Source organism: Eschrichtius robustus, chromosome 3 (assembly GCF_028021215.1).
Source record: "Eschrichtius robustus isolate mEscRob2 chromosome 3, mEscRob2.pri, whole genome shotgun sequence".
Lineage (NCBI taxonomy): Eukaryota > Metazoa > Chordata > Mammalia > Artiodactyla > Eschrichtiidae > Eschrichtius > Eschrichtius robustus.
The window spans coordinates 27,466,734-27,488,642 of NC_090826.1; the positions used below are offsets into that span (position 1 = coordinate 27,466,734).

At 51.0% G+C, this 21,909-nt stretch overlaps 1 protein-coding gene across 2 annotated transcripts in view; it reads right to left on the reverse strand.

Moving 5' to 3' along the window:
- CSMD2 (CUB and Sushi multiple domains 2) overlaps positions 1-21,200 on the reverse strand; it is a 645,193-nt gene extending 623,993 nt beyond the window's left edge. For both annotated transcript variants that reach the window (XM_068537861.1, XM_068537860.1), the window contains exon 1: positions 21,020-21,200. In XM_068537861.1, coding sequence (XP_068393962.1) covers positions 21,020-21,200 — 181 coding nt within the window. The remainder of the gene's footprint in view (positions 1-21,019) is intronic.
- Positions 21,201-21,909: the final 709 nt, after the last annotated feature.

Here is a 21,909-nt window from a genome sequence, read left to right on the forward strand (position 1 = left end):
GCTATTGGGGATGTTGAGCCCAAGACCACTGAACCACGGCCAGTTTGTCTAACAAACGGCAGGGGAGCCACTGGCCAGAGCAGAGTAAGCCGGGCAAGTCTCAGGGGAGATGAGGTCAGGGAGGAAGCCGGGGCAAGAATGTGGGAAGGACTTTGACCTATATCTGACCGTGACGGGAGCCACTGGAGGGTTCCGCACAGAGGAATGAACGATCTGATGACACTGCTCAAAGCGTTCCAGCTGTTGGGCTGGCAAGAGTGGACGGAGGGAACCCGCAGAGGGGGCGCCTGCAGGAGTTCAGGCAAAGGAGATGCCAGCTTGGACTCCGGGCTGCGATGGAAATGGTAGGAGCGGGTGGATCCTGGATGTATTCTGAAGGTGCGGCCAGCAGGGTTGGCTCATGGCTTGACTGTGGGAGGAAGGAAACAAGAAAGGGAAGCGTGGAGGATGCCTGCGGGTTTCCGGGCATCACGCTGCACTGCGTGCGCCACGCGTGCCTCCCCACAGCAGTGTGAGCTCCTCAAGGCAGGAATGGCATCCGACCACCTCGGCAACACTGCACAGAGCCAGGCCCATTAGTGTGAGCCCTGAAGTGTCCCCGAGCAGCCTCTCTGCACCTTCCTTGTGCTGCTGTGGCCTTTGGGGAAGAGACAGGGGTCATCCTGTCCCACCTGCCCCATCTGCCGCCAAAGATGTTCTTATCCTTCTACCTCTGGTGTCCACATCCAAGAAACGATGGATCTGAACAATCAGATCAGACAGATCAGGTCAGAGAACTCACCCTTGGAGCTGAGGCCCACACGTGGCTCCTCTCCACCCCCTCAGTCTCTCCCCAGACAGACATCCAGCCCTCGGGAGATGAGAGCCCTGAACTTCAGCTACAAGTGTCTTACAGGTCCAATGAAATAGGCCTTTACAAGGCCCTGGTGAGCCTGTCACCGTCTCTGTTCAAGGCAGGCAGGAATGACTGTCCCCTTAACACAGATGAGGAAACTGAGGCTTGGAAAGTGGCAGGAACATGTGCAGGGAGTGAAATAAGACAAGAACGGCCCCTTCCCTCCATTCTTGTGTGAAATTGCAGAGGGGGAAGTGAATAATGTGCTGCTCGACACCATGAGCTCTGGGGTCCTGCAGTTCTGGGCTCTCATTTAGCTCCAACATTAACCAACCGTGTATCACCTTGAGCCATTAGTAATATCACCGAGCCTCAGTTTGCCCATCTGCAAAATGGGGGTAATAATGTCATTTATCTTACAAGCCTGTTGTTAGATGTATATTAGATGGTGTATATAAAATGCTTGGCACAGTGGCTCATAGTAGGAACTGCAGACATGAAGATAATGTTATCACCACTATTATTATAAAAACAGTTTGTGATCCGTGCCAGTGCTGGACTCTCTCCAGGGATCCTGGGTTGTGTGCTGTGGCGGAAACAGCTGTAGAAACACTGTCAAGAGACTCCGCATGGGTGGCGCTATGTAGCAGCAATGGTCGCAGCTCCATCCTCCACCCGCTACGTGATCTTTGGACAAGTAATTTCCTTCCTCCAAACCTCAGTTTCTATTTCTATAAAATGGGAATAACTCTACGACCTAGCTCAGTGGGGTCTTGCTGTCCAGTGACTGTGTACAGCGATGTGCCCAACACAGAATCAGAATCACACAGACATCCCACCCAGGCGACACACTATCACCCCCAAGAAGTGGCGTCCGGCCCATTACCAACATCGCTACCAGGTCAAGAAGCCACAGGTTACTCTTCTCTGTCTTCCCTAGACCAACTCCCACTGGACCCTGTCGGCTCTACCTTCAAAATCTATCCAGGAAGTTATCCCTAGTGGTCCCTGGTTGGATTCCTGCCCTTCCTCTGTCCTCCCATTACCCCCATCCCAGTCCCATGCTAAACTCTATTGTGGTACTCATCACATCGCATTTAAGTTATGCTTAGTTATCTGTCCACCCCAGTGGTGATACATTAGAAAGAATGAAAGCTTAGGGGGTGGGGCTGGGGGGACAGAAACTATACACGTCATCACCTCTAGGTACCAGAACACCACACAGAGTCCAGAACTGTGTGGGAGCTCAACACAACATGGTTGAATGGATGCACAGATGGCTGGATGCACGGAAGGAAGGAAAAAAGACAGAGGGGAAGGGAAGGGGAGGGAAGGAGAGGGGAGGGGAAGGGAGGATGAGAAAAGGAAAAAGTCGTGGTATTTCTACTGTTAGGCTAGTAACTTTCCCCGTCATACCCCAACTGCTGCTCTTGCCTTGGACCTATTATTCCACTCAATTTTGGTCCTTCATCTGCAAAGCAAATGTATGGTGCCTGGCCCTAATCTGACATCAGTTTCTATCAAGGAGTTAACCAAGGAGAATCAGGTCTGACTCCAGAGCAGAGGCATTTTAAACAGCAGTCCCATTTCCTAAAATTCACCTGGATGAAGCACATTCTCCATCTACTGTTCCAGGAGACGACGAAAGGAAAAGAAAAATGAACGATTTATTTTCTTATTTAAATATGTCACAGAGATAAGCGGGCCAGACGATCAATGTCTTAGTCAACATCTCCTCTAGGTCTGGGTAAGGGCTTTGAGAAATCTCCAAGGCTGGCTGGCATCCATAGCTGTGCCCAAAGTGGATGGGGCTCCAACCATCCCTCCAGGGTGGGAGGGTGGTGGATGGGACAGGCATGCTTGCCCCCTCAGCTGCAGGCGATGCTGACCTGCGTTGGCCCAGATCCAACACGGCCAGGTAGGAGAGCACGTGCTCGCCCAAGCCCCAACTCCATAGAGGGGAGAAACTTCCCACTCCATGCCCCAGCGGACAAAGTACTGCAGACACACATTTCTCTGGTCTCCCTGACCCCTCACTCTCGCCCCCTGCAGGAGGGGAGTGACTTGTCTAAATAGTGAGTTGGCGGGGAGAACTTGGCGAGCTCAGCTCAGCCCCACCCATCTCGCACCTCCCTAAACTTAGTCCAGCAGGCTTGGTCCCTGTGAGGGAGGCCCCCCGGTTGCCCCTTTTGCCCCTGAATGGGTGGGTAAGTTTCCCCCATTCAAGAGTGATGTACTAACAAGCCACTTTGGCCTCATGTCCAAAGCCACGTTCTCCAACCAGCTCCATCAGTAATGAGCTGACATTTTGATCTCCCCATTTGACTCCTCTTGTTGTTTTTCACTCTGTCTGGTTCCAAATTTGAGAGGGGAAGAAAGGCGTGGCAGGGAGGGTGCAGAGGAGGCACTGGACAAGATCAGGGCCCTGCCTGGGGTTCCCAGACCCCTACGGGTCTTCAAAGGCAGTAATGAGAGTTTGTGAGCTACTTTCAATACTTCAAAGAGCCTAACAGAAACTGCATTTATCCACCATCAAAATGCCCAGGCAAATAAATGCCAAGTGTCTGCTTCGGGCTGGAACTCGTCCCAGTCAGTGAGGTCACGCTTGCCCTTTGTCCATTCTGATTGGTGGGATGGAGCCGGGGCCCTCTGGGGGCCCCACAGGCTTGACAATTAAGGGATGTTGTTTTCCCCAGCCCCTCGGCCTACGGCCTCCTGAGAAACCTTAGTCCCTTGGCAGGACTGTCTGCTGCTTTGAAAGGAGAAATGCAATGAGGTGCGTTTGGGAATGAATGGGAGTGTCTCAACCATAGATAAAGGGAGTAAGAGTGAGTTTCCAAGAAGATGCCTTTTCCCAGGGCAGAAGATCAGAACCACCCATGTTAGAAATCAGGGCATCAACTCAGACAACGTGTGAGAAACGAAGGAAGGCTGAGGCCACGAGAAGGTGGGAAGGGGCCTGGGGCTCTGGAACAGAGAGCTGAAAGGTAGGAAGGAGGGGCTTTCCACAGGTTGGATGTGGCTTTGCCCGCCTCCGTGTGAGGGCAGAGCGGAAGGAAGCCTGGGTCTCCTGCACTTGTTCTGACCCCGTGGCACAGTTTCCCTGTAACTGCTTCGGGGTGGGTGGGATGTGGGGAGAGAGCCGATCAGGGCCAACGGACCCGAAACAACTGGCAGTTACGTATTTCTTTTAGGAATAAAAATGAGGAAAAGAATCCATGCCCCTTTCGATAAATGCAGACTGGTGGAAACAGTGCCTTGATATACAAGTTTCTTGGGAGGAACTCGGAGAACAGGAGCGCGTCCCCAGTCATAACAAAGTTGGGCTGTGTTGGGAGAGGGAGACATTTAGGAGCCTGGTCCCCTGCCTCTCACCACGCAGTCTCAGCCCACAGAGGAGGGGAGCTCTCCCTTTGCCCCAGGGGGCAGGGACACTGGACTAAAAGGCAAAGCGTGTCCACCAGATGCCCCCCGTCCTACCTAAAACCTGTGCGTAGAGCAAGCCCGTCATTCTCATGCTGAGAGCTGGCTGGGAAAGGGGGCGTTGAGTGTACGCTGTAGACCCTTTCCCAGTCCTGATTCTGCCAAGGATCCTGAGTGCTCAGTTCCCTAGATTTACGCTCACAGTGGGACGTGAAAGGCACCACTGGGCTCAGGCCTGAGCCATGCTCTCCAACATGATGGACCAAAGGCCAGTGCCTCGAGGGGTGTCAGGCACATGCCCAGCTATTAACAAATGAATCAGTACTTTCCCTTCCCCTCAACTGACATTCTTTGTCCTTACAGCCCATCAGTCAGAACCCTGGAAGGGAGGGGGTGATAGGAACAGCTGTCCATGGCATATCAGCTTCAACTCCCAAGACTCACTCTCATCCCAAGAGCTTCAGAGTCTTTGCTACTTCTTCAAGGGGCGCCAACTTCTCACTGATCTTTGTTTTATCCTTCCCCTTCCATCCAGAGAGTAAAGCCGCTCTCCTGTGTCTCTCTTACCGAACCGTGCACCATCAACTGGAGGAAGACAAGAATGGCTGTGGGAGACCAAACTGTTGCCACTGTCAAGGCCAGAATGCTGGGTCCCAAGTGTCCAGGAGCAAAGATTGAGGCCTGAGCCTCAGCAGCACTAGTGAGACTGCGGGGAGGCTGGAGAGCTATCTGGGAGGTAGAATCCACAAGATCTGACTAGTGAGAGGGAATGGGTAGGGGTGGAATTCAAGGACGATGCCCAGGCTTCTGGCTTAGGAAGATGCATGGAGGTGAGACACAAAAGGATACGGGATGGTGAGACTGCTGGGGGCAAGGGGCGTGACACAGGTGACAACAGAAAGGAAGAATTCAGTAGATGGCATGCTGAGTGCGGGGCCATGGATTGGCTGGGTGGTATGTGGCTCTGGAGTTCAGAGGCAAGGTCTTCACCTAAATGTGGGATGTGGAGATTATCAGCATTTGGACAGTGGCATAAAGCCACGGGAAGAAATGAATGTAGAATAAAAAGAGAGGTCAGCTAAGGCCTGGGAACACCAATATGACAGCAAATTTTAAATGGGAGGAAATGATGAGCAGTGTCAGATGCTGAGGAGGGGAGGAGGCAGATGGAAGGGCAAGAGGCAGGCTGTGGAAAGACCGAGAAAGGTCTAGAAGCGGAGAGAGAGGCTTGGATTTGGAAAATAGGAAGCCATGCGGTGCCCTGGGCTGGAGCACTTCCGCCGGAGTGGGGTGTGTGGAAGCCAGATGTCAGGGGTTGAGAAGTACATAGGCAGACACACTCTCTCAGGAAGCCAGACCAGCAAAGGAAGGAGAGAGACGGGGTGACAGTCAAAAGCAGGTGCAGAGTCAAGGAAGGGGGTGGTGTTTAGTGTGTTTTTAAGACGAAAACGAAGTGTGTTTCTGGGCTAACGGAAAGGAAACAGAGGAGGGAGGGGTTAGAGACATGGGAAGCAGGGACGCCAACTAGCCAGTTACAGCAGCAACGTTCCTGGGTAGCGCAGGGCACAGTATCCTTGGGGCTTTCCTACCCAAATTCAGCGGCAAGGTTCATGCAGTTGTTTCCTTTAGTGTCAATTTTTCTGTGATGTAGGAAACACGGTTGTTCGTGAGGATGAGTGGATGAGCCTGCCCCAGAGATGAGAACAGTCCCAGATGGAGCCTGTGGTTCAGGCCGGCACAGAGCCAGAGGAAGGACGCACCAGGACCGAGCTGAGTGGGAGAGGCCAACAGGAGCCGGATCAAGAGAAAAGAGAGGAACAAGGTTGGGTCAGATTAACTTCTAGGTTCAAAATCTGAGGCCTGGGGACATTGGGTGGGTCCAGATACACACAGATCTACCCTTTACCACCTTACCTGACCCTAATCGCTCCAGACTGATCAGTTCATTTTTTTTTTACTAAGGTGTTAATGGCTAACACTTCTCAAAAAACTGACTTCTAACAATGGCTTCCAACTCAAAAGATTCCAGCAACATCAGGATCTTCCCGAAACGCAGGCTGGCACAAAGCAGCTATCCCACTGCTCTGCATCAAAAATTTCCACCACCCCCTTGCCCAAGCCTCTCAGCAATTCTTCACCTTAGGACATCAGCTGTATCTGATACAGCAACAGAAAACAGAAAGGAAATCTGCTTTGTGTCTCTGCGGCTCAGAAAGCAGCTTCCAGGGTGTTCAGTTGGACCTGACAACCACCTGGTGAGCATTCATGCATTCAATCAATATTGACTGAGCGTCTACCATGCTCCAGGCACGGTCCTAGGTGCTGGGGACACAGCGGTGAATAAAAGAACCCAAACGCTTGTCAGTGGGGCACAGATTTATGTGGACAAGGGGTAGGAAAGCTGCATGCTGAGAGTCAGGCAAACATAGACCTTTACAGGCAGGACAGTGAAGCTGCAATTCTATGAAGCTTCCTGGCAAAGCCTTGGACCACGCTTCGGAAACCAGAGGTCTAGTGATTCCCAAATTCATCTGATCATGAAATCTTTCTCTCTCAGGGCACTCATTTAATAGTCCCTACCCGACTTCCTGAAACCCAAGAAACACTTGGCCAAATGAATGAATGAATGAATGACCCCCTCCACCCCCTTCCCCCCGACCCCCTGGCCTCCCAGAGTCTCTGTGCTTCTGTACTTCCTGTCTTAGCATCCTTATTTGCATAACTGGCCCTTTGCCTCGGTTTCTCTGCAGAGTCCTTGGCTCCTCACAGGGACCACGGACTCCCTAAATGTCCATCCACTGGGCTAGAGCCCCTCCCCTGGCCACTGAGTCCTCCCCCAGCCAGGAACAAACCTGGACGCCTTGGCCTCACCCTTGGGAGCCCTCCCCGTCTGCCCTGACCCTGACCACGACTGGCCACCCCGCCCTACCCTGCCTGCTTCGCCTCTGTCCTAAAATACAGCTGGCTCCCACCAACAGGCCCCAGGAAAATGGCACTTCAGTGCTTTGTGTCCGCTCTTCAAGTATTAAATCTGGAATAATAGGAGTTAGTGCACAAGGAAGTTGCGGATAAGACTCCCCTGAGTGCCCTGCTTTCTCGCCTAACAAATCAGGGCCTGGTGGAAGGACGTGGTAAATCAGGAGCTCAGAGCTGTCAGGCCCACCCTGACCAACAGGCCTTTTGTTAGGTGTGCTGAGCAGTTCAGGTATGGGATGCAGGCCTGTGGGGCTAGTATGCTTCCCCAGCCTCTTCTTGGGGGCCACCGAATCTCAGCAGCACTAATCTGGTCACCTCCGGGGTCCCAGTTCCCCCAGGGCAGAGCTGAGAGGAAAGGAGTGGGGAGGGGGAGCAGGAAGGCCTTCCTCTGTCGACTCCTGGGTGAGGTCAAGGCCACAGTCATTGCAGAGGAGTGGATGGCTGAAGGCCCATCTCCTCTGGGCTCCACCTTCAGGCGTAGGGAGCTGTTTGCCTAAGAGGTTCCTAGACAGACTTAATGTGCATAATAATAATAACAGGAACTTATTAGGGATGTAGTTTCCACACCCTGCTCCGAGATACTCCGATTCAGAAGATCCAGGGAGGGTCTGGGTATCTACATTTGTAACTGAGAAACCTGGGTACAACAGTGGTTGTTAAGTCTGTGGGTGCCAGAATCAGACCAGGTTTAAATCCAGGCTCTTTCCCTCCCTGTTGTCTAGTCTTGGGCGAGTAACTTAATCTCCTTAAATCTCAGTTTCCTCAACTGCAAAATCATCACCTTCTTAGGACTGCCACAAGGTTTAGGGAGGGGAAAGTACAGCTCTCAGCATCTCCTGAGTGTTCCCTAAAGGACCAATTCCAGCTTCCATGATAATGATGCTGATGGAGGGGCATGCAAACTTGACATCCCCCGACACAGCTTCCTGCCTCAAGCCTTTGTCCAGGCCACTCCCTCTACCGAGGACCTCCTACCCCCATATTATCCTCCTCCGAAGGACGCCTGCTCACTCTTGAAGAGCCTGCTTACACCCCTAGGTGAAGCTTGCCCTGCTGCCCCTCCCCCTCCTCTATTCTCAGAGTTTCCTGGGCCTTTAGGAGCCTGTAACTGTCCTTGAGGAAGGCACTTGGTTTTAGATGGTATTTGTATCCCTGACCCCCAGGCCAGGGCCACTGCATTGGGTGCTCAGTGAATGTTCAAAGGACCCAGCCCCACTGGTCCTAAGCAGATGGGAGCAGCTAAAAGCCCTGAAAATCCTCCTTGCTGACAGAGCTGGTGGGCTGAAGCCTGTCTAAAGGAAAGGCCATGGAGGGGGCAGGTCCTAGGTGAGGAGGGGGTGGAGGCAACAAGGTCAAAGGTCAGGAGGAGGCTTAAACCGATGGTGAGGCTGGGGGTGGGGGAAGGGTGACTCTGCAATGAGAATGAAGAGTCTTGGTGTCAGGAAAATAACAGGACTGGGGAAAGGAGGGAGCAGGAAAGGAAAGGGGCAGGAGATAACTGGAGAGGTCAGAAGAGGAGAGGAGGTGGACCAGGGGACGCAGAATGACCAAAATGTGGAGGGGCGCACACGACCTGGACAAGATAGAGTACAGCAGGTCTCCCCAGGAGATGGGATGCTGAAACGGCCTGTGGAGGCATCCCCGAGCAGGTAGATTAACTATTTGAACTTTCTTTCTTGCAGAAAGTTGTGGGATGTTCTCACTGAGGCAGGATTAACAGAACTGTGATTTACAATCCACAGGTTATTACGTGGGTTTCATGGACTTTTGACAGTTCTGTGGATGTTTTACCCTCTCTGGGAAGGTGGGGAACAGGGTAAAAAAAATGAGGAAGGAAGAGGATGCCCTCATCCCCTCCTTGCTGACCTCTCCCCAAGGGGCACCAAGACCTGCCTTCCCCAGCAGTGCCCTGGTCCACACCCTGCCCTCATCATCACCGCATTCCTTGAAGACCTGCACCAGCCAACCAAGCTGATGGGGCCACACCCCTGCTCCAAACCCTCTAGACTCTTCATTGCCTTTATTCGTCACACTGAGCTACTTCCAGACCTTGAACATGCCTCACTTCCACCCAGCCATGGGCCTGTACAGGTATGTTTCCATTGTTGGAATCCTTCCCCCTGCTGCCTCTCTTCATCTGCCCTCTGCTATCTATCCTGCGAGTCTCAGCCTAAACATCACTTGCTCTAGGAGACTTCCCTGACCCCTGGAGTCTGCATAGTTACCCCTCTTTTTTTCTACCTGTGGCAAAATATATATCACCTAAAAGTGACCACGTTAAGCATTTTTAAGTGTACAGTTCAATGGCGTTAAGGTACTTCACATTGTTGTGCAACCACCACCACCATCCATCTCCAGAACCCTTTTCATCTTGCAAAACTGAAACTCTATTCATTAAAAAAACAACCCCCCATTCCCTTCAATCCCCCAACCCCCAGCCCCAGCGACCACCATTCTACTTTCTGTCTCCGTGGATCTGACTACTCTGGGTACTTCATATAACTGGAACCATACGGTATTTGTTCTTTTGTGACTGGCTTATTTCACTTAACATAATGTCTTCAAGGCTTATCCAAGTTGTACAATGTAGAATCTCCTTCCTTTTTAAGGTGGAATAATATTCCACTGTATGTAGATGCCACATTTTGTTTATCCATTTATCCATCAGTAGACACTTGGGTTATTTCCACCTTTTGGATATCATGACTAATGCTGCTATGAATATGTGGGCAGCTGTCTCTCTTATGGACCCTTATCTTTGAAACTTGTCTATGGTCCCCAACGCATCTGAGAGCTCAGGCCCAGCACAGGTTCTCTATAAACGCCTGCTGAAGGGCTAAGCAAACCCTCACATTCTTTAAGTGTGGCACCCATCCAGTAATTTATTTGTAGTTTAACTGGCACCTTCTAAAACACAGTGCCTTGAGCCAGAAGAAAGACCTCCTATAGGAACTGGGGTCCCAGTATGGACAGGAAGGCTTTGGGACTGCTCAAAGCCCTCCATACAGAGAGTCAGCCCTGGAGAAGGATGGGCTCAGGTGGGCTTGGGAGCCCACCCTGCCCCTTAGCTCATCAGGGCACCCGTATATCTCAACTTCTGCCTTCCACAAAACATTGATGAATCTGACTACCTCAAAATGAAGCATCTCTGCCCAAAGAAAGACATCATAAACAAAACAGACAGACGAAAGATTGGGAGAAGTTATCTGTAATCTCTAAAACTGACAGAGGGCATACCTGGAATATAAAAGGAACTCCTGAAAATCAAACCCAGATTTTTCTAAATTAAGACAGGAAATCCAATTTAAAAATAGGAAAAGAATATGACTAGGCAATTCACAAAAAGAGAAGCTCAAATAGCTAACAAGCATATAAGAGATATTCAAACTTACTAGTCATCAGAGAAGTGCAAAATAAAACAAAACAACGAGATGGCGCTTTAAACTCATCAGAATGGCAAAAATTAGAAAGGTGGACAATATCAGGTATTGGTGATGACACGGGGAGACAGAAACTCTGGTGCACTCTTGGTGGAAATGAACCCTAGCTCAGCTGTTCTGGAAAATATTATGGCATATCATAGAAAATCAACATGTTAACTCAGGGATCCCCATCTTCCACTCTGTATAGCCCAGAGTTATTCTTACACGGGGTCCCAAGAGAGAATGCACAAGGATGTTCTTCAGAACTTCATGTGTAGTCAGGAGGAGTTACAGACAAGCCAGGGGTTTATTCCCAGGGGGAGTGGATATATACAATGGGATGGATGCACAACTCATAATGCAGTGAAGGACTAGACATATACAAGGAGCAGGGCTAGATCTATAAACTATAGTGCTAAGTAAATAAAAAGACACTTGATGAAATTTATAGTTCACTATCATTTATGTAAATTTACATATGCACACAAAACAACTTTACATATTTTATAAGGATCCATGCATATTTCAAGATATATATAAAATATATTAGAGTGGGTACAGATGGGAGAAGGCAACAATTGCCTTGGGATTGGGGATAAAGGAAGGAAATTTTTAAAAATAAAACAAGAAAGGAGCCTTTCATAGATAGATGATCATAAAGTGTCATGATCTGAGGGTAGGTTAATTCCATGTCATGCTCAAAGAAAAAAAAAAAAAAAAAAGCAGAAACCAAAAAACACCCAGCAGTGCCTTCCACATGACCAGGAAAACTATCCTTGTTACATTTTCCTCTTTCCATGTTTCTTGGAACAAAATGTCACAGGAGATGTGAGTCCCAGTGGTCCTCAAACACAGGGAATTTCCATCTTGCTAGAGTTAAAAGGCCTCGGGGCAAATCTTGTCCCCTGGATGGATGTGTTAGCGAATATGAAGCCCCAGGGTAGGTGGGTGGGTGGGAAGGCAGGAGGCTGCAGCAGATGTCTGATGGGCGGTGGATGGGAATTGTCCGTGTCCTCCCTTTCAGTTTCTCAGGATCAGCCACTTGGAGGGTAAGAATGGATAAGGGCCAGGAAGCTGAGTGAATTCACCCTCCTTCATCCACTACCCCTGCGCCCTGAAGCATAGCCAGGCAGGCTGTCTGCAAAGGTAGTGAGATTCGCATCCCTGGCATGCCAAGCCAGCCTGGCCACTGGGCAGGATCTCCCATTGGATGGGGCTTACACTGGTGACCTACTCTAAAATCTCTGGATCCTTTTTGTTTTGTTGATTAAATAATGCCAAGTTCAGCATTACCTAGACAAGGTGGGTATTATTATCTCCACTTTACAGGCAAGGAAGTCAGGCCCAGGAAGAAGAAATGAGATGTAGAGGCATGACCAAGGCTGGAAGACTAGTTTCCTGACTCTCAGGCCAAATTTTAAGAAACATATCAAATATATCAGAACGTGTTCCTTCCAGCTATGAATCTGCCATGGCTCAGCCCTTCTAGGACTGCACAAATGACAAAGGCCAGGAGAGCAGGGCAACACAGGCCCCTGGGGGGAGGGATGCCATCCTTGAAGGGGCAGTTTTCATGCTAGGAACATTTTATTTTATTTTATTTTTTAATTTTTATTTTATATTGGAGTATAGTTGATTAACAATGTTGTGTTAGTTTCAGGTGTACAGCAAAGTGATTCAGTTATACATATACATGTATCTATTCTTTTTCAAGTTCTTTTCCCATTTAGGTTATTATAGAATATTGAGCACAGTTCCTTGTGCTATACAGTAGGTCCTTGTTGGTCACGGACTGGAAATAAATCATTAAACTTTCACCTCCTTTCTGTTGCCGAGTAATGTGCCAGAAGCACCATGCACCATCACCAAGCCTCACCCAGTCTCTGAGCCGCTCTCCACCTTTGACTCCTACCCCTGACATGGCGATGGAGGAGTTATGAGGGCAGCAGGTGGTAAGACTCAGGCTGGGCTGGGGAGTTAGGCAGCAACCGCAGACAAACCTCCCGCGGCCTGAGTCGACTCTACCACGCTTGCTCATCTCAGAAAGGGTTATCAATCACTCTGCACAAAATGCCTATGCATTCTCTGATAATTCGCTTGTATCTCAAATGGTCTATTTCAAAGTTTCTGCTTTCTCCCTTTCAAGTTACAACTGTCACACCTGCTTACTTTCAATCAATAAATAGATGTAGCTACTTAATAATGGACCTTACTCTATTGCCTATTTGAAAACCAAGAAGATGGACACATAATTTTTTGAGGTTTCTGGATTATAATTGCACTTGAGTATAAATGAGACAGGGGCAGGGAGGAAGGCTATTCGTGCCACAATATGAGCCTTATTTTCTGCTCCAGACCACATGGGAGATTCTCAAATAAGTTTCTAAGAGTTATCTTGGTGCTGTCAGTAATTTAACTACACAGACATTACTTTTAGCATCACAAGAGTTCCTTATAACGATGATTTTCAAGGGCAGAATTGACATCTCCTTAGAGCTCAATTCAGTTTAAAATTTTCCAACAATAAGAAACAAATAGGTAGAAAGTGAAAGGCAGTTTCCAGTGGGGAAACTCCTCAAAAGAGGGGACCACAGAGGTGAACCCCTACACTACTCAGAACTTTGCTTTCTGTGGGTACAGCCACCCCGCTAGCTCCAGGATGGGCACAGTGCCCTTCTCTGATGTTGGGCTTGACAAGGGCTGCACTGGGGCTCCTGCCTTGTGCCTGGCATATTTCTCTGCTACGGCTCATGGTGGTGGCCACACAGGACTCCCAATTTCTCCCTGAAGAATGACCCCTAATAGCAGAGACTGGAGCCACCAGCATTTTAGAATCTACACCAGTGTGGAACCAACGGCTGATGGGGACTTTCTATCTGCTAGAAATTTCACAGTTCAGGCAAATGAGGAACTGAGGAGTTCTGGGGAGGAAGATGAAGATGCTACAATAAGGTGAAGCAGGTTAGGTTGTTTCTGGTACCCTCCTTAATTTCCCATTTCCTCACGATGCCCACTCAATTGGTTATATAATCCCACTACATCGCCCAGTATCCCCTCCCAATTCACCCAACCTAAGCCACCCCAATACATCCTAACTCACCCCCATCTCACCCCATCCCACCACAACTCATTCACTCCACTCTACCATATCCCGATTGTCCCACTCTACCCCAACCCAACTCCACCCATCCCATCTTATCCCATCCCATCTTATCCCATCCCATCCCATCCCATCCCAATCCATTCTGACCCAATCCTATCCCACTTCACTCCGTCCTATCCCAGTCAATCCCCCGAACACTCTATATCTCCCAATTCCACCTCAAACCATCATATTTTACTCAATCCTATTCCATTTCATTCCACCACCCACCTCAGTCCATCTCAGTCCATCCCAATTCATTCTATCTGTTCCATCCCAATATACATCCCAATCCATGCTTGATCCTACCCCAACTCACTCCTTCCTACTTCACCTCAGTCCATCTCAAATTATCCTGTTTCTCCAATCCCACCCCATCATATTCCATTCCATCCACTCCCATCCCATCTCCTGCCCGCTCCCCTCCCATCTCCTGCTTGGCCAAAGTTCTCATTTTTTAATGTATACAGGGCATGACCATTCTTCATGTCATGTGAAACTACATGAGAAAGCCAAAGGACCCCAGAGATCTAAGAGTTAAGTGTGTATTGGGGTGGAAGAGAAGGGGAAAAAAGATACAGAATCTCATCTTTTTTTTCAAACAACTTCCAAAATGCTTAATCTATTGGTAGGGAATCAAAAGCATGCTCTAAAAAGAGTATGTCATTCTTATTATGTCTTGAATTTGTACAGGCCCCCAAAAAAGAATCTCATCTTTAAAGGTGGGGTATGAAAAGATAGCCCAGGGGGTTGAGCTCCCACATCCAGAAAGAAAATAAATATGAATTTCATGCTTCTTTTAACTTACAAGAACCAGGAAAGAGCTCTAAGAACCACACCACTATTTTCAAGTTGAGAAACCCACATTGCATAGCCTACCCTTTGCTTTCTGTGGGCCCAACGGGAAGCTGAATTCTATTCAAAGCCGCTGAATCCTGAGACAGTGTTTCTGTGAGGTGGAAAACTCTGAGGTAACCCTCCATTTTCAGGTTCACCCAGATGTTCCCCTGTTGCCTTGGAAAATCTCTGTAGCAGACAGAGAGGAGGGATTGGGAGGCCATATCCCACTCAGAGTGAAACCCAAGGAAGGCAGTCAGTGACATTCTCCAACCTCTAGGGGGAGCTAGAGGGTCTGCCCTCTTCATCCCTCTAGGAAGAGGTGTACTAACATGGGCTGATAGGTGGGTGAGTTGGCCAGGTTCTAAGGAGTGTGCTTTCAGTGGGAGGAGCAGAGGAAAGACTCTTGCTGATGCATCTGGTGGCATCTTAGAGTGGCATAGGATGAGAACTGTTTCTCTTATAATTCTAAGAGGCTGGTGCAGAAAGCAAGTGGACAATAGTAGTAGCAGTAGAGGTAGTGGCAGCATTTAACATACACTGAATGCTAACGACAGGTCCGGCACTGTGACAGATGCTTTCCATGAATTAAAAGGATGGGCCCTAGAGTCAGGAAGCCCTGAGGTTCTATCCTGTCTCCTCTCCTACCTGCTCTATAATCTTGGCCAAATTGTTTAATTTCTGAGTCTCAGTCTCTTCCAATGTGATATTATAGTACCTGAATTGTTGTGAGAATTGAATAGGAATGTCTATAAAGCACTAGGCCAGCACTCAGTAAAGGAGAGCTATCGTTAGTAATATGTAGAAGGACATAGGGCCGCCTCCCACCTGGGGATGCCCCTTCATCGCGTCCCACTCCTCCAAGCCCCTTGCCTTGGGAATGTCCAAAAGGGCAGTCATAGAGAAAGGGAACCTTGGGCTCCAGAGAACCTGCCTCTGATCCTTTCAACGGGTGTTTATTGAGTGTCTGCTATGTGCTGTGATCTGGGCTACAATGCTCGCCTAAGTTCATAGAGCCTTAGGGAATAAAGGCAGACATTGTCTCATTAAACAAGAAATCCCGATATGTCCTGATGAGTTTTACAATACGAGGAGTTTGACAACCTGAGTTGTGAGAGTTCACAGCAGAGTCCAGTCGAGACTGGTGCCTGAGACTAGAAGCAAATCAAGGACAGCTTTGTAGTCACCTCCAGGAGCTGTGGTGGAGATGGATGGACCATGGCTGCTTGAGGAGTTGGAAGGTTGAGATCCAGGCTCAAGTGCTAAAAGCATCACAGCATAACTGATGGGCACAGCCCAGTGGGAAAAGCAGGACAGAGACAGGCAGCGTGTGTGGAAGGATTCCAGGGGTGGCACCAGCTCGGCCTCCTTAGAAATCAGATAACAGGGTGGGTACCAGTAAAGGGTTTGGAGTCAGGCAGGCCTGGGCTCAATCTCTGGCTGACTAGTGGTGTGGCTAAGTTATGTGTCCTCTCTGAACCTATTTCTTTGTGGATAAAATGGGGAGAATAATATTACTGGCCTCACTGGGTCGCTGTGAGGGTCGAGTTAATACATGCAAGTGCTTGGGTTGCTGTCAGCACATGATGAGGACTCAACAGACATCAGCTGTTAGTGTGACTCCCCTGGGTACCCAGACAGCTTTCTGAGCAGTGGAGGAAGATATTGGGAGGGTACACAGACTTCCTGGCCGAGTCCTCTGTCCTCAGTGTTCCTGTTCCAACCCCATCTTCCATTCAGTGGGCACAATCAATATGTATGTGCTGGGCCTGTTGCATCTCTGATTTCTAATCCCTCCCAAAACACAGGGATGCCTTGTCTCTTTTGCAGGCAGGTAGCCTGAGCCTTGGGGAGGTCTGAAGATCAGCTAGTTCTCCAACAAGGAATATCTGGCTCTGCTGAGCCATCAGAGTTCCTAAATCCTGCTGGCGTGACAATGATGATGAAACAGAGGCAGATGAGACACATGAGGCAAGGTGGTATCGCTGAAGCCACCTGCTGGACTCTTCTGGACACACCCAAACCTTGCAGTGTCCGAGCCCTGGCAATCTGGTTCTCCAGTGCCTTTCCACATCATTCTAGCCTCACCTTCAACAAAGCTACCCTGTCACCAGTCCAAGACATGGTCAACATTCTCTGCTGTGGTCAGTTTCTTTTTTAAAACCACAAACCCACAGCTCAATTGCATATGGAAATTCAAATCCATACATTGGTGCCTTTCCTGGGGGGGTGGGGGGGGTGGGTAATGCTTAGGGCTTGTTCTTGTATTGGTTCTAGAACTTAAGGAGCTATCTTACCAATCTGTGACATTTGGTTCTGGAGGGAAAGCAACTGGGGATCAGGTGGCTTTGTTGTCGCATTACCTCTGCAAACCAACTGGCTTCTTTGATCCCTAAAACTCTTGTTTTAGGCTTATCAGCCCCTAGAAAACTGTCCAAGAAAAAAATATTTTAAAAAATCATCTGGGGCTTCCCTGGTGGCACAGTGGTTGAGAATCTGCCTGCCAATGCAGGGGACACGGGTTCGAGCCCTGGTCTGGGAAGATCCCACATGCCGCGGAGCAACTAGGCCCGTGAGCCACAACTACTGAGCCTGCCCGTCTGGAGCCTGTGCCCCGCAACAAGAGAGGCCGCGACAGTGAAAGGCCCGTGCACCGCCATGAAGAGTGGCCCCCGCTTGCCACAACTAGAGGAAGTCCTCGCACATAAACGAAGACCCAACACAGCCAAAATAATAAATAAAGTAAAAAAATAAATAAATAAGTCAGGAGCTCTTTAAAAAAAAAAATCATCTGCTGATTTAACAACCATCTATCAGCCACCAATTCTATGCCAGGTCCTGAGCTGGGTGCTGGGGATGCCAAGAGAAATAAAGCACTGTCCCTGCCCTCAGGAAGCTCACAGTTCAATACGTGAGGCAGATAAATAATTACTTGGAATACAATTCAGTTAGTACTGTCATCAAACACTGGGTATGGTCAGTGCTCCAGTTTTTAAGAGGCCTCTGAAAACAAGCAGAGCAGGGAGAAATTTTTTAAAAATAATTTGATATTTGATTTCTTTTAAAGCAATGAAGTGGTTAGCGTGGGAAAAATCAGAACTTTAAACTGTAAGTATAAAAATCCTTATACTTACAGTTTAATATTGCCTTTATTTTAAATTACTTATTAAGGAAATGGGAAGCATAACAGTCTTTTCAATGCTCAGAGCTGCTTAATTCGGAGAAAAGTAGCCAGGTTTGAGGACATTTGAGAGAATGAACCTGACAGAACTTGATGGCCACCTGATAAGAAAGGAGTTGAGTATGATCCTAAGGTTCCCAGCTAGGTAACTGGGAGGCTGCCAGTACCACCAGCCTGCATGGAGGATACTGGAGGTTAGGTGCAGAGCTAATGAGTTTGCTTTGGAAGGGAAACATCTATGTGAAGATGTCCAAGAGTCAGCCTGTTATACGGGCTGTCTAGATCCAGAGCTTCCGTGGGCTAGGAAGCCAATAGACATATATCGGGAGAAGCATCTTGGCAGGAGAGATCTGTCTGGAAGCTTCAGAGTGTGGTAGTGGAAGAAATGGGCCTGGATGAGCTCACCCAGGGAGGAGTGAAAGGAAATGAGGAAAAGCATAAGGAATGGAACACTGCAGGAAGCCAGACTTTCAAGAGGGGAATAAGTGCTACTATTAGAAACTGGGAAGGAACAGCCAAGAGGTAGGAGAAAAATCAGCCAAGCACAGTGTGCCGGAAGCCCAAGGAAGAGAAATTTTAAAAGAAGTAATCCAAAGTGTTCACAGTTCAGAGAGGTAAAGGAAGAGAAAAAAAGAGAAAGCAGATGGGTTTGGCGTTATTAAGGTGGTCATCAGTGATCCTTCCTAGAGAGTTCCAGTCCTGGGGACAGAAGCCAGTCGGCAGGGAGTGAATGGTCGCAGAGAAAGTGAGTTCAAGACTCGTCTGAAGAGAGTTAACCTGTAAACGAGAAAGAAAGATGGGATGGGAGCTAAAAGGTCAATAGGGCCAAGAAGTCTGGTTGGCTTGTTTTATGTTAGAGATTAAGTTGTTTAGGGAAAACAAAAGACAGGAGACTGATGGATCTATCATCTAGGGGGAGGAGGTAACTGCTGGAAGGTCTCTAGGGAGGCTGGGGGTGGGGGAAGTGTGAGGGCACAGATGGAAGGGGTGAGGGTCCAAGTTGAAGGCAGGTAAGGAGGCTTCTCCTTTCAAATCCTATATTCATTTTATCCAGTCATCACTGGGCCAAGGAAGGGAGACAGAGCAGTCCTGAGCATCTTTTAAAGTCAACGGCGTGAAGAGAACACAAAATAAATGTGCTTCCCCCTCTAATGTGCCAAATCCTGCCATCATCTGTCACCAAGTCCACTTCCAAATCTCTGCTGCTGGCAAGGTCAAACAGCACATGTAAATGCGGGATGGGAAGCCAGAGCACGCCCACCAGAGAGCAAGCACCCCCTCCCCCAAGCCATTCAGCACTCCCACCCCCAACTTCTCTGCCAACCAAAGAACTGCAAGCCAACCGATCTCTCCAAGGCAGGATTCCAACACAGCCCAGCAGTGTGCAAGCTCCGGTAGTCGGCCTTCTTCTTTCCCTGGGGGCATGACATGCCCAAGGGGCAGGGACAAATCGAGCCAGAAAACCAGCTGGATCATATTAGGGGCAATCTCAGGTCTGCTAAGCCGGAGCAGGGGCCGCTCCTGGACACACATCTGAGAGGCCTGACAGCCGGTACGAGCGGTACCCCCACCTCTCATGTGGCAAGTCTGGTGACCAGCGGCGTTGTTGTGAACCGTGCAGCCACCCAGTGGGTGTGGGTGTGCGCGAGGCCTGAGCTCCTAGGCGCGCGCACCGCGGGCGCCCCTCTCTGGGTGTCGGCCGCTATGACTCTTAGGGGAACCTGAGAAAGTCCGGTCAAGTAGGGATGGGAGAGCTAGGGCTGTCTCAGGGCGCCCTTCCCGACCAGCAGCCCTAACATTCCCGGCTAAGGAGCTGGCGACACGGTCTGCGGGGACCGGCTCACAAGATGCTGGAGCCCAGAGTGGACAGAAGAGCTCGCCAGGGAAGGGTGGCCGTTTCCAAAAAGGGACCACCTAGAGGCTCGGATGGCTGAGGCCAAGCCTTCAAAGGTTCAATCGGTGGTTTAAAAAAACAATAAACAAGTAAATAAAAAACCCTACACGGCTCCAGGCCGGAGGTGCTCTCAGTCAAAGCCTGGGCAGCAGGTGTTACGGGTTTTCTCCCCCCGTGGGTGTCAGCCTCCAGCCTAAATAAAAATGCGGCCCCAGGCATCGCCCGTCGGACCCGTCCCCACCCGGGGACACAGAACTTTCTAGGCTGTGGCTACAGCTGAGCCTCGGAGGGGTGCAGGGAGTAAAGCGGGAGGGCAGCAGTCGAGGCCAGTGGTTCCCAGTGGGGACTGGGTTTTCTCCAAGCTCCGCGTGCCTTCCCGGTCCGCAAGCTGCAGCCACACATCGGCGAAGTTCCGGGACTCGCCACACCCGCCAGGTCTGTCCCCCTCCCCGACTCGGTCGCCGGGAGCAGGTCCCGCCGCCCGCGCCGCCGCTGCCGCAGACCCGGCGCTCGGCTGCAGCAGGGCGCGGGAAAGGGCACTTTGGCGCGGAGTGGAAACCGAGGGCAATGTGGCGGCGCGGGGCCTGGCGGCGACACTCCCTCCCCCGCCCCCGGGCGCAACCCCCGCCCCCGCCTGTCCGTCGCTCAGCACCCTCCAGCCCCCACCGGAGTCCTCCAGCTCGGCGTGCTCTGGACCCCCGCCCAGCTGACCACCCTCCCAGCCCAGAGCGCCCAGGGAGGGGGACACTTGCGGAGGGGGGTGGCGGCCGCAGTCTCCGGGCGGCTCCGGCGGGGGCGCGGGCTTCAGTTGCGAGAAAAATGGGCGGGGGCAGGGAAGGGCAGACCCTGCAGACGCGGAAATGGGGAGGGGGCGCGCCGTTCCGCTCCAGCCCCCAGGACGGGCGTGCCAACCAGGATCGGGAGGCGGGGAGGGCTCCAGGAAAGTTTATCTGGGAAAAGCCCGGCACCTTGGGGGCTGGGAGGCTTAAGAAACTGAAGCCACGGTCCGGGAGCCCCGCAACCCCAGGCGGGGATGGTCTGTCTCCCAGGCCCCCTGGCCGGATCCGGCCAAGTTGCGGCTGGGGGTGTGGGTAGCAGTGAGGGTGAGGGTGGCGGGGAGGAAGGGTGAGGGTGGGGGGGAAAGAAGGGGGGCAGAGGCGAGGCTGAGCAGGAAGGTGGGCGTTTGGGAGGGCGGGAGGTTAAGGCGGAGGGCGGGGGGAAGGGACAGGGACCGGGTCGTGGATGGGTGGGCTCGGGGCTCGGGTGGGGCGCGCGGCGGCCGCCGGTTCCCCGGCGCGGCCGGACTTACCCGCGGCGGCCGAGGCGCTGAGCAGCCCCCAGCCCAGCAGCAGCAGCAGCGGCGGCGGCGGCGGCGGACGGCCCCAGCGGCTCCCGGCGCCCGGCACAAGCGCCGAAATCCCGGCTTCGGCGCGAGCCCTCCCCGCGGGGCAGCCGCAGCGCCCCTGCTTCCGTCCCCGCGAGCGCGGCATGGCGCGGCCGGCAGCGCCGAGGGAGAGGCTCCCCTCGCAGTGGAGGAGAAAGGAGGTCAGGAGAGCTCTGGAGCTTTTTTCTGCTCGGAAAAAATCCCGGTACGCGGGAGCTCTGAGCTTCTGCGGCTGGAATGAACCAAGTGTCCGCCCGGCCGGGGAGAGGCGCGCTGCGCTCTCGGAAATGACTCGCTCCAATCCCGCTTCGGGGGGTTCGCGCCGGGGGGCGGAGGGGGGGTGAATTATCCCCGGATTAATCACTCCGGAGCCGCTTCTCCGCCGCTCCAAATGCTGGGGGTGGAGGCGCAGCAAAGGAGAAAATATTGGGAGGGGGCGGGTGTTCCTCTTCAGCGCCACCTCCACCTCCAGACAAACCACAGATTACATCTAAAGGGTTGTTTATTCCTGTTTGTTTTACAATTGACCAGTTTCTTTTAAGTTCTGTTCTCTCGTTTCCATTTATAAGAGCACCCATTAATACACCCTCCCCCTTACACACACACGCGCACACACACACAGTGATACTGACACAGACACAGGCGCGCGCGCGCACACACACACACACACACACGTACACACACGCCTCTTCCACGTTTGGAAATTAGAATACTGTCTGGGAAAAGGTAACCAAAGAAGGACGCGGTTCCCCAAGTCACGGCTCTTACGAGCTGATCTTGGGTGGTGGCTTTGAACTTGCAATCTGGGGCGTGGG